The 12,952-nt window shown below is 38.5% G+C and overlaps 2 protein-coding genes across 2 annotated transcripts in view; one reads left to right on the top strand and one right to left on the bottom strand.

Moving 5' to 3' along the window:
• The window catches only part of LOC107096780, an 8,483-nt gene extending 7,469 nt beyond the window's left edge, over positions 1 to 1,014 (bottom strand). The window contains exon 1 of the mRNA XM_015393591.1: positions 760 to 1,014. Within this exon, the coding sequence (XP_015249077.1) occupies positions 760 to 773 (14 nt within the window). The 5' untranslated portion in view covers positions 774 to 1,014. The remainder of the gene's footprint in view (positions 1 to 759) is intronic.
• A 9,761-nt stretch (positions 1,015 to 10,775) lies between these two features.
• The window catches only part of LOC107096624 (voltage-dependent calcium channel gamma-2 subunit-like), a 107,841-nt gene continuing 105,664 nt past the window's right edge, over positions 10,776 to 12,952 (top strand). Inside the window, exon 1 of the mRNA XM_015393361.1 lies at positions 10,776 to 12,616. Within this exon, the coding sequence (XP_015248847.1) occupies positions 12,391 to 12,616 (226 nt within the window). The 5' untranslated portion in view covers positions 10,776 to 12,390. The remainder of the gene's footprint in view (positions 12,617 to 12,952) is intronic.

Below are 12,952 nucleotides of genomic sequence, written 5' to 3'. Positions count from 1 at the left end.
TCTTTTCATTTCCTTGTTTGATCTGCGGATTTTTCAACTCTTAAAAGGTCTGCAAACAGATTCATTTCCAGACGCGGCTCATGTTTCCTCTTTAAGCAGGCAAGAGCTCTTCGGTTTAAACAATGAGTGGGTTGCATTTGTGGTTTGACTTCTAATTACAGCTACATTTATGTACAAAAAAAAATACAGTGCTGCAAAATATGTATGCTTTATTATTTCCTCATACCGGCCAGATATACAAATGAAGCCAGATAAACTACTAAGACCTGAAACCTCTAAAAATGACTAAACAGAAGGAGTGAACATCAACATTTGTTTAAATTTGACATATTTCAAAAGAATGAGAAGTTTTGTCAGCTAAGATAAAGGGCTTATTTCAGGGTGTATTATAGGTATTGGCCACTAGATGTCCCCAAAACTCAGGGAAATATGCTGATGTCAAAGTTTGTCCCAAATTAAACTAAAATAAAACTTTAAATAAAACTTCCTCATCCAGTTTACAGGTAACATTTTTACAGGTGACATCTTTTTCTCTATCTGACTGGTTCTCACGTTAAATCTTTTTTTAAATATATTTTAAATAATGTTTTTTGTTTTTTACTTTTTTTGGAAGCCGATTACATGACAAGATGTACATAAAATCTGAAACTTATTGCATTTCTGGGTGTAAAATGCGTCCTAGAATCTACACACAGTAGCGCCGCAGGTCAGTGCGCATATGTGCGCTTCTCTGAGCAGGAAGACATATAAGACTTTTACCTTGCTGCTGACATCTTTCTATGTAAGCGCTCCTCACTGCTTCAAATCAAATCTTCACTGCATGAAGTAAAACTGCGAGCAGACTGGAGACCAGACCAGATCAGACTGACTCTGACCCGTGAGTTTCTGGGTTGGCCGCATCTATCTTCGGTTTCGTTTTTCATTTCTCCACATCATCAGGTTGATCACACCCAGTTCTGGATCCACGGTCACCTGATCCGCGTTTGTTTTGCTGTTCCTGATGAAAACAGAGCAGAATCGTCAGCCTTAACCAAACCAGGAAAACTAAAACAACCAATCAGACAGAGTCAGCTAACTTCAACAGCCAATCACAGAAAGGCGGTCGCCCACCTCTATTTGCAATGTGTGTTCTGTTTGACAAAATCTTTTTTATTATTATGATCTTTGTCTGCAGTATACTTTCCTGAATAGCTCATCCTTTATTGATTTCACATTGGAGAAATTTACCTCTGCATTTTTACCCATCCCCTTGGCGAGCAGTGGGCATCATGGGGCACCCAAGGGTCATTCTCAGGGACCCAGAGTGGCAGTCTGTGGGAGTGGGACTCAAACTCATAACCTCAGGATTCCAAGCCCTATACTACTACAGTACTCCCAACAATCTGCTAAACTGAAATCTTGAGGCAGTTTAGTGCTGCTTTGATAACTTTCTGACACTGGTGGCTCACTAACTCAGATCTATGTGAGATTTAGGCCTATATATGAAATTACTGCTTATTGCTTATTGTTAATATAATTATAAGTGGAGTTGTTTTAACAGGTTGATCTTTAAAACACAGTTAAAACTTTAGTCAAAAAGGTTTGAATATTTTTGATTGATTATAGATTAAAAAACTGTCAGAAAAGGTCACATTCAAGATCTAAAAATAAACATTTCTTACATTACAAAGAATTTTGCATGAGTTATTTTAACACTTTTCTATTAGGCTTTTGTAACAGTATTTCCAACCAAGCAATAATCCCTCATTTTTATCCAACTGTGAACTATTCTGTCTCTCCAGCCAACAGATCTTTCTCTGTCTTTTCCTGCTCACACAGAGGCTCTATTGTCTTCACTTTCGTCATCATGTGTGGTTGTTGTTTTCTATCTGTAGACTGACAAAAACAGAATTTAAGTGCAGATACAGCAATCAAACATGTTGACTGTTATAGAGCATAAAAATAATTTAGTTTGTTAGTTATTTATCTATTCCCTCATATTGATGAGGGTTGCCTGATGCTTTTCTCCATCCAGAAAGGGGCTGGACAGGTCGCCTGTCCAACACCCAAGACAAAAAAATTATACCTAAAGGTAACATACAGCACTGTTTCTCAACATTCTTGATTGGTGGACTCCTTTGGGCATTTTGTCTTACCATGAGTTCCCCTCTCAGTCAAAAGTATTGATGATTGTCCAAAAGTCGAACGTACAATCACTTTTTTTAAACAAAAAGTATTAAACAAATTTTTTTTAACCTTTAGCATTTAATTCTTAGGCACTTTTTGCTTTCCATCTCAAATAAAAAAAGCAACACAAGACTGTTGCCTGGAAATAAGTAAGGAATCATAAAAAAAATTGTATTTTTCGAGTTCCTCTGAGTAACTCCCTTATAATCACAATTTAAATTGATAAATTAGGAACAAAATACTGAACAAAACTTATATTCAGACTGACTTAATTAGTTTTACTTTGTTTTCACAAAGACACCTGAGCTGCTTTGATGAGCTCTGATAGGTCAGTGTGAAAAACAGCTGATCCCAGGCTGTTCCTCTGCTTGGTTCTGATTTGTGGCAAAGCTTATGGTGAACTCAAACATATAAGAAAAACAAAACAGATCAAAGCTCTATTTTATTTTACTACCTAAGAAATAAAATGTTTTAATGTACCCCTTGCAATGCACTCCCCCCGGTTTGGAATCACTGACATACGGAAAACAATTAGCATTAATAATTCTTTTTTTTTAGGACGTTGAAGGAAGTTGGATTACCCAGAGAGAACCAATTCAATATAATCAAGTTCTGCCATTCACAACACATTCCACCTCAAGGCACTTTGCAGAGAAAGTTTAGCCAAATCATAAAGAGTAGTTAAAAAGGTTCTAAGGAAATCCAGCTAATCGCACTTAAAGAAATGACTTCACATGATTTGCTCATCCTGAATGAGCAGAACGTAACAAAAGATATCTGCTTGCATTTTGTTACTGATTCCGCAGCAATCCCTCCATAGGTGGCTTTATTTAGGAAAGAAACAGTCAAGTGGAGGAGCTATGGGCCAGTTTTTATGTCAAAAAGGATGAAAGAAAGTAAAAAGTAAAAAACTGAGCTATATAGGGATGTCTAGGAGAGAAACAGGAATAAACACTGCTCAATCATGAGTGGCCCTTCAGTTTAGTTTATCATTACCACATGAGTTTACTTTAAAGTCATTTAAAATCACTTCACATGATAATCTCTCATAAATTCCCAGAAATATATAATATTAGATCAATCCAGTCATATAAAATGACTAAAATTAAATTCCCTAACTCTAGATTTATTTTAGTTGTAGCAACAGTGAGCTTGTTTTGCACAGTTTATTTATCTAGTTTGGAAAGCAATAAACAAAGATCCATTTGATGTTTCCTGCTGCTTTTCCTGCGTTGGTAAAGGTAGTCGAGGTAGTGGCAGTCAGCAGCTTAAGAGCACTCCAGAAGTAATGAGGCAATGAGCTGCAGGTGTGCAGGGAGACCCAAAGAGGATGGGGCACCACCTGGTGGAGGAGGAAAGGAAACACAAAAACAGACCAAACAAACTGGATTCCTGACACTCTTTCTTTTTTCTAGGTGCAGCTTGAAACTGTAGAGCTGTTCCCTGGTTGTAAGTGTTGGATTTGCCAAAGGTTGGTTCAGATTAATTTATCATTGATCATTTTGTTGTTGCAGATCATAAAAATAAAAATTTCTCCATCTTCTTCTTTGTTGTGTTTAGTTTGAAGATCCATAAAGAAAAAGAAAGATGACTAAAGGCGTTTATAAATGATTTGTTTATACTTTGAAGAGTTTCCATCAAAATGGTTCTGACTGGAGGGTCAGAAAATCTATTTTGTTTCACAGGCAGGGCAGGGGTGACATTTTTTTTTGAATCATTTAATGTTGAAGGAGTAGCTTGAGACTAAGTTTGCTGTCCTGCTTAAAATGTAGTATCAACTTTTATCACCATCTCAACCTTATCAGAATGTTTCTGTCTTTGTTTGGGTCTAAAAATATGTGACGCAATAGCAGAAGTTGAATCAGGGCCTTCTTCCAGATACCTGAAACTGGAGCTTCTACCCCTGGATCATTTAAATCTGTGGAAAAAAATATTTTGTTATCATCATTGAATTTCTCCTGAAGGTTCTTTTAGAAAAGTAAAGCAGTTTAAAAAATGTATGCATAAAAAATTTAATCAAATGATGATAAAAAAAAACAAGTGTGGTTCTAGGTCCTTTCAGTCCTATTTTGAGCTTGGAAGTGTTGGGATCTGGAGGTCTGTCCACCTTTGTCCAGCAGAGGGCGTTCTAGGTCTCCTGGAGCTGAAGCTGACTACCACACCTGCGGCTCGTTTGCTCATCAGGAGACCAGCATTTAAGGAGAGGCAGAGCAACACTCCAGTGCCAGTGTTTTGCCAGTTATGGTTAGCAAGCCTGAGCCAACCTACCTGTCTGAATCTCTTACTCCCCTGAAACCTGAACCTAATCTGTTTTTGTCCTCTCTGCTTCCTAGGAAGAACCTGTCTGAACCCATAAACTCTGGAAGAGTTTCTCAGTCTGAAACCAGTCTGTCTGATCTCTGAAGAACCCTGGAAAGTCAATCTGTCAGATACCTGCCTGCCCGCTCTCAGAAGAAACTGAAAGAGAAGCTCAGATCTGAATCTGCAAGATCAGAAACCAAGCTCTGCCTCTGCATAGCCCTCTGCCTGCCTTCAGCCTCTGGACCCTCCTGGTTCCCCTCCTCTGCCGCTTTGCTCAAACCTCTGAACTGGTACAGACCTGCACTCATTAAACCAGCAAACATACCTGGATATCTGCTAACCTTTCTGTCCCCCTCTGCAGAGAAACCAGTCGTGAACAGTCCTGGACCTGATACCCCCCTGCATCAGTACTTTATTATCATTGTGTTTCAAAATAAACTGTTGAACTTTTTCCCTGAGTCCGTGTGTTCTGCATGTGGGTTAGAAACCTTAAACCTATCATGACAGGAAGCATTTAAAGCTCATTTCTTGGATCCAGACAAGTTGGGAATTTGTTTGATTCAACTTCAGTCAGTAGAATGAACCTGGTATGGAGTCTAAGGCTATACAAGGTGCCTTAGTCTACTAAAATAATTAGAGGAAACAAGGCCTTTGGAAGAAGGTGCTACAGGGAGCCAATGCTCCAATCTAGAGCTGAGCTGTTTTAACAGAAAAAAATATGATGCAGCTTAGTAATAACAGTGGTGGGGATGTCATGTTTTGGTCTTAAAATACAAAAATCAATCATACATGATGTCAGATGTTGCTTTATATCTAAAGCCATCTGTTAGTTCTGAGCAGAGAGTTTTTTTATATGCATTTTCTTCCTCTCTTTTTAAGAAAATGCAAAATGTGAGAAGCAAGGTAGCATTTCTGGATTAAAAGCTGATATTAACTTCTAACATAAAAGCAGAGGGGTTGCCAAGTTTTTCTGCAACTGTTAATACATTGCATTTCCTCTACTTTGTTTTGCAATAGGCAAAAATAGGTAATTAACAAAACAAGGGTATATACCTCAAGTTCCGATCCTTGATGGTGTCTATTTGAGCTTGTTTTTTATAGAAAACACAGCACACTTTCATCTGTCTTTTTTTTTTTTTTATGCAAACATAAAGGCTAAATAAACTGGGTGATAATATATGTATACAATTCTAAAAATACCTAAAGTTCTGTTCAGTTAACGAACATAAAAATGTTAATAGTATCAGCAGACCTCTTGTTGCTAGCAGGTTTTTTTACTTCTTTGAAAGTAACAGTAGTTTATATAGTATTAGAGCTATTTCTATCTGTTTCTTAAGCATCCGTGGTTAGTTTCGGTCAGTACGTGTACAGTTATGTTGTACTCAGCAGGTACATTGTACTTAAAATATTGTGTAACTATTTTTCTGGGAATATTTGATTGAAGCTGTAGAATAGGCAATGGTGACTCCGGTCTGTGTGGATAAATCCTTTATTGTGACCAACCTGTTTTGTTGCCTGCTTTGTTTCAGTATAAGATCATATGGTGCAGATTATATTTCATAGGAAAAAATAATAATGTAGTCAAGAAAAAATGCATTACGCTCAGTTTGTAGAAGAAAAACAATAAGGAAAATGTAACCTTCAAATCTAACTTAGGAAATTCATCTTAAAGGCTGTTTATGATTCAGTGTTCTACCCTTTGATCATCTATAATCATTTCTTTTTTATAAGAATTTTTCAAAGCATTCAATGCATTCTTGAGATAATTTTTCCCACACAAGGTCATGTCCCTAGCTTGCGTTCTAATTCATATAGGTGTTCTTCTTTGCTGTCAGCAGACGTTGGCAGGCAGTGTAGACTTCTGATGTTTTGTTTAGTCAAAGCTTTTTGAGGTCCTCAGGATCGTCAAAGACAGTTTCACTTAACTTTTAATTTTCTGGTCTTTAAACTTGTCTTTTTCTCAAGTTTGATTATGAATTTGTCAATTTGAAACAGTTATTTATTTAATAGAAACTAATGTGGCATTGCTTTGTTTTTCCCCTTTAAGTGTTAAAAAAACAAGCTGCAGAGTTTCAACATTTGTTCAGCATATGCATCAGACAGCATATGGCTTTTGATTTAAAATAGATACATGCTGTTAAAGCTGCGCCTGTAATAAATCTCAAACAACTAAGGCAGTCGGTGTGTCTTTGTGTCACAAAAGGTGCCCTTTTTTTTTTCAAATTAAGCACCTGCCCCCCAAAATGTCTATGCACGCCACTGGTTGTTGACGTATAAGGTTGAAATGGCGTTTTAAATCAAGCTGCTTAAAATACCACAGGACTCTGCACCGCGACTCAACCCAGGGGATGTCATTTATGTGGAGCAGCTGCAGGACGCATGGAGCAGAGCTGGAGGACATATATGTATGTGGGTGTGTGTGTGTGTGTGGTAGGGACATTCATGTCAAAATGCTCACTCAGCTGCACTTCGTGAAAATGAAGACACTTAGGGATCAGGGTTGAAATGCTGCTGACATGGCAGTGTCCTCACAAGCAAACATGCTGCAAAACATCGGCTGGACATACAGAAAAGTAGCTTTCTCAGCCTGTGTTATGTCCACCACAGCTTTGATGTAATCATATTTTCAAGCACTTCATCTTCCTGGGATGGCATGTGGAGCCTTTACTCTTTCACATCTGTTTCTTATGTCAATTATTTTTAGACTTGATGCTTGGAAAAAATATAGTAAAGCAATTCATGCTTGATTCAAAGGCAATTTGTCCATTTAAGTTAAACTGGACTCCTGGCTTATCATTAAAGATATACAGATAAAATAAACAGAGCAGAATTAGTTACAGGAACTAAATGACATTAAAGTAGCTTATACATTTAGTGATGTAAAAAAAAAAGGAGACCATGATTAAATATTTCATTTTTTAGTGAAACATACATCTTATGAAATTGGGTAGAGAAAAAACAGTTAAAGGGACGAGTATAATAAGTTTGGTAACCATTAAACAATGTCTCCCTGGAACACACATGTAAAATAGATAAATATAAGAATTATTCATAAAATGTTTCACTAAATATGAAAGATATAAATGTGAAAAAGCTTACTTTCATGATGTTAAAAAATGAAAGACATCTTTAAATGCAGAGCCAGTCCAATACTACAAAACAAAGGAAGCTGCCAGAAGCAGCATGGAGGTTTGCTTTGCTTCATTCTCGTAGCCGATAGTAGTATAGACCCACTGCCAGCTCCAAAGTGTCTGAAGCTACTTTCAATCAAATAATTTGCTCTTGAAACCTCCGGACAGGATTCAAAGGCTGGACTCAAACAGTTGATGCCGTTAAGCATCCCATGAGTGCATGCAGAGAACATGGAAAATTTACACAGAAGGAATTCAGCTGAGAACTAAAACCAATAGAGGTGTAATAGTTCTATTGTGGTTCAGTTGAATAGGTGTGTATTTGTTTGTTATTATCCGTTGTTATAAATACATTATTTTCTATATTGAATACTGTATGTTTAAGCCATATATTTCAATGGCTGAGTTCAGCATCTCAGTGTTAATAAATGTTAAAGTGAGCAGAAACCCACCTGTCCAAACGTCTCTGACTGGAGCTCTTCTCTTGTTTGACATGTCGCCCTGGAGCCTTGGGGAAACATGACCGTGTTTGTTTGTTTTGTATATTTTTTGCAAAGAGAAAACTGTTTTGACACGGCTGCCGGACGGCACTTTTCATCCCCATCATCTGAGCTGAATTCAGGTTTTTGCCCCAAACTTGGTGATCAGGCAGTGATGTATGGTTTCTGCTTAGAAACAAGGGAGATATTTTATGTTTGTTTATGCTTCTTCGGTCTGCTATGACTGATGAGGAGCAGGTCTGAATATAGTGCGAATATTTCAAAAGAAGGATATGTTTTAAGAACACAATGGTCTCTATAGGCAGCTCCGCTACTCCGTGAACTTAAGGAAGCTCTTCTGTTTCCTATGTTTCATTACTGGATGAAATGATTAATAATCCAGGTGTGTCTGGCCATACTTACCTGGATTAATCAGTTCATCCAGTAGAAAAAGACAGGGAATAAAAGGGCTGCTTTAAGTTCAGGAAATAGTGGAGTTCTGCATAGATCCACTGATTTCTATTTATTCACTGGCTTGCTGATTGGCCATAAAAAGTGAAGCCACCATCTACTGTCTGCTGGTACTCCCCACTCCCACGGACACAAGCAGTGAAGATACCTACATGTGTATCATTTGGCTGCAAAACCAAGCAGTTTGCTGGCTGTTAGCAGGTAATTTCACAGTCAGCAGATGTACTAACCGAGAAAATCCACATATACGCCGATATAACCAATAGTATAGTATGTAGGGTAACATTAGTATGGCTATCTTGGACTGACTATGTGAATTCACTGTGAAATGTCAATGTAGTAATTCATTATTAAGCAGATGACACTGTCTTTTTTGTAGTGTTTGTTGTATTTGTCATTTGAAAAAGTCATGTGCTGAAATATATTGCATGTTATATTGACCGGAAAAAAGCTACTCTAATATTTGACCCATATATATATATATATATATATATATATATATGTGTGTGTGTGTGTATGTACATATAAATATGTATTAATATGCTCCATTAAGACATTAATTTTATTGTGATGGATTTCTATAATTTTATACTACATGACTTAAAGACTTAATTAACTTCATAGTTACTATGAAATGTGATTAGCCTCTATTTCAAAATATAAGTTAAAGCAATCTATTTATGCTATAAAACAACAAGTGTGTGTCAAAGTGATGAATTTATCTTTATTTTAAAAGTCTTATGTCCTCCTGAAAATTAAAACATCATCATTGTTCGATGCTGTAACGCACATGTTGTTTACATTGTAACCAGTACCAATATGGCAGCCAGTGGCTTCACTTCAACCCCCTACTACCAATGGGCAATCAGCAATCCAGTAAATAAATAATTATCAGTGCATAGATCACATGAGAAAAGCTAAAAGTTATATGTCAAAAACCTCCATAGTAACATTTATTATTTGGATGCTTTTTAACTCATTCCTTTCTTCTGTCCACATAAATGACTAATGCAGTACCTTGTGCAAAGTTCCCAGTGTTAGCTTTGTTGTTTAGGAAGTCTATACCAATACAGGACCAAAAGTCGTGGTCAGGACTATATCTGTGAAATATTTTGTGGTTCTAGTTAGATTATGAGCAGTGTCATGTTTATAGACCAATGTGACCTCAGACAATAAAATAAGTGACTAAAAAACGTATTGGGTAGTTTCTTTTAATAATCAATATATTTTCATGTCCAAAAACATGACTGTTAGGTTAATTGGCTTTTCTAAATTCTCCTTAGGTGTGAGTGTGTGTGTGTCTGAATGGTTGTTTTTCCTGTTTGTCTCTGTGTTGCCCTGCGATGGACTGGCGACCTGTCCAGGGTGTACCCCGCCTCTCGCCCGTAGACAGCTGGAGATAGGCACCAGTACCCCTTGCAACCCCACTTGGGATAAAGCGTGTCAGAAAATGGATGGATGGATATATTTTCAACTATAGTACACTTTTAATATTTACTGGAGTAAATGAGACAGAACATTATGTTCTACTTAATGCCAAGACCCAATTATACAGAATATACCAACATGCTTTAGTTTAAATATAAATGAGAGAATTTATTTCAAATATCTCTAAAATATTTTTTAAGTTTATTTGTTAGGATATTTGTTTAACGTAATATGTAACGACCTTTTAAAAACCGAGGATATTCGAGCCCTTTTTACTTGTTGCATTTAAGTTGTTTAAGCGGCAGGGGGCGACAAACACCAACTTTGCTGTAGGGAGCTGTCTTTTCAGCACCACAGCCGCACAAATTTCTCTATTTTTTCAACGTTCAGCACCACATCCGCACTAATTTCTCAGTTTTTTCAACCCATTAATAGATTATCTGTCATTACATGCAATAACTTTCAGTTTCATTGTGACATCTATTATTCAATACATGATTACAAATTAGATTTGCGCTGTGAATTTAGCTTCTAGCTCTGTCCTGAGCACTCATCATTGAAGATTGTATGTTTAAAAATGTTAGCTGTGACATAACCATTTTATTCCTCGATGAGACTCAACAAATAAGTAAAGTTGGTTGTGTTTCAGATGGAAGGACGGGATGGCACCCTGCAACAATTGGATCGGCTTTTAATAATTAGCCATACATGCCTGAATCCAGGTCTGCATGCACAAAAGCAGAAGTGAAAAGGGGAGATTAAACCATGGCTGAACAAAAGCGAACCTTCAGAGCCGCAGCAAAGATTTAAATGTGATGTCCAAGAAAACGAATCGACAAAATTTACAGCAGCTTCTGCAAACTGATCGCTTACCACTCAGCATCTGTGCAAAAGCAGAGAAAAGTGAACGTCTGAACGCATGCACAACGCCGCTCACGCTCACATCGTGACAACACCAGCACAGTCTGTGGATCTGCGCGTCTCTCTCTCCTGATTGTGTAATATAGATTTTTTTTCATCCTCTCTTTCTGCAAAGCGACCAAACCCGCATCCGTGAGCGCAAAGGAGAGAACGGAGCAGAAGAAGAGGAGGAGGAGGAGAAGATCAGAGGAGGGGGGGCTTTGCAACGTTCATCCGAGCTCATTTTTTTTTTCTTCCCAATACATGGCGCAAGGGCTACTACACAAACGGGACTGTCCTGGGTGTGATCCTGCCACGGTGAATTTGGATACCCGAACAAAATCAGCGGCGGCATCAGCACCATCCTCCTCCTCCTCCATCAGCATCCCCGGCTGCGGCGGCGCCCACACCGATTCCTCGTCCTCCTCCTTCATCTGCCGGCTCTATGTCGAGTGATGGTCGGCTTGCCTTGCTGGATGCTCCCCGCTCTCTCCGGATCGTCGACCACCGAGCCTCCTCTGACCGCAGATCCACATTTTCGGCGGAAACCTGCCCAGAGCTATAAGGCTCCATATGGAAACTGGAGATCAAAATTTTAGAAAAAAGGAAAATCTAAGCTGTTAATTTTTCCCCTCCCATCCTTATTATTTCTCGTATTTTATGTGACATTTGTCTGTCTGGCCTTCTAATGAATTAGTTTATTGGTTGAGCCTTGATTTCCTCATTCCATCGTGCTGATTTGTGAGATTTTCCTGTTACAAAACACCCAGGGAAGAGACTTGAATCGACTCATCTATTCTTTTAAAATAAGAGAAATGCCTTCCGTCATTCGTTTATGACCCTTAACCGACTTACAAAACTCTAGAATATTATTATTAATACTCATTATTGCCTACTAATACCCCCCTTACACGAGCTTTGAATCTAGCCCTGGATTCTGACAGTAAATGCAGCGTTTTAGCCTTTGACTAAAGTAAAATTGAACTGTTGTACTGTAAGTCTGCCATTACCTTCATCTTCTCTCTGCTTTATCTGAGCTCATGTAAATTCAGCTCTAGCTTTTGATAAACAGGTTGTTTTCTTTATTCTGGGTCTGTAGAGAGAAAACCATCTTTATAGTTTCTCTATTTTTGATTCCACCTCTTTAGGCTTTAACTCATCCCTTATAGCTCACTGTTTTTATCCACATTTCTCGTGGAAAGCGGCTGTAGCCTGAGCTACCTCTGCAGCTACAGGCCATCGTCTGTATTTGTTTTAGTGGAAAAGTGAACGCTACCAAAGAGGAGATACATCCCGTCTCTTCCTCTCCCCCATAAACCTTCCAAGTAATAGAATATTTTCTCTCTTGTTGAGGTCCTCACCCAAACGCAACCATAAGGTTCCTACCGCATCCTCCTCCTCCTTCCTCCCTCTCCTTCCGCTCGAGTCTAGCCCGTTTTTTCGGTTTGGTTTGGTCCCGAAATTTTTCAAATATTTACTTCCTGTACATCAAGAGGAAAGGGGGTCCCCCTTTCATGGAATGCGGAAACATGGGTCTGTTCGACCGCGGAGTCCAGATGCTGCTGACCACGGTGGGCGCCTTCGCGGCCTTCAGCCTCATGACCATCGCGGTCGGCACGGACTACTGGCTGTACTCCCGCGGGGTCTGCAAGACCAAATCCATGAGCGAGAACGAGACCAGCAAGAAGAACGAGGAGGTGATGACCCATTCGGGCCTGTGGAGGACGTGCTGCTTGGAAGGTAAGAGTGTTTCTCTGTCTCTTTGCTGTTTTGATGCTCCAGGTTTTCCAGTTTGAAGCTGTCAGGCTGCATACAGCTTTATGCAACTGGTAGTTTGGACTGCTTTAAACTTCTATGCTGTTTCACTCTGTATGGATATTGACCCTAGAAGAAAGCAGCTCAATGCACTAAAAGTCAAATATGAACCAGGCTGTAAAGATCATGGTTAAATGTAAATATGAATCTAGATTGTAATCACTGATCATACAAGAATTTCTAATTGCACCAACCAGTGCAGTTTATTACGGAAGAGGATTAGGGCCACTGGAAAAAAAAGAAAAGTAAACTGATTTTTAA

This window comes from Cyprinodon variegatus, unplaced genomic scaffold (assembly GCF_000732505.1).
Source record: "Cyprinodon variegatus isolate N-32 unplaced genomic scaffold, C_variegatus-1.0 Scaffold24, whole genome shotgun sequence".
Classification (NCBI taxonomy): Eukaryota; Metazoa; Chordata; class Actinopteri; order Cyprinodontiformes; family Cyprinodontidae; genus Cyprinodon; species Cyprinodon variegatus.
The sequence above is the reverse complement of the archived record's forward strand: the minus strand, read 5'-3'. Positions and strand labels throughout refer to the sequence as shown.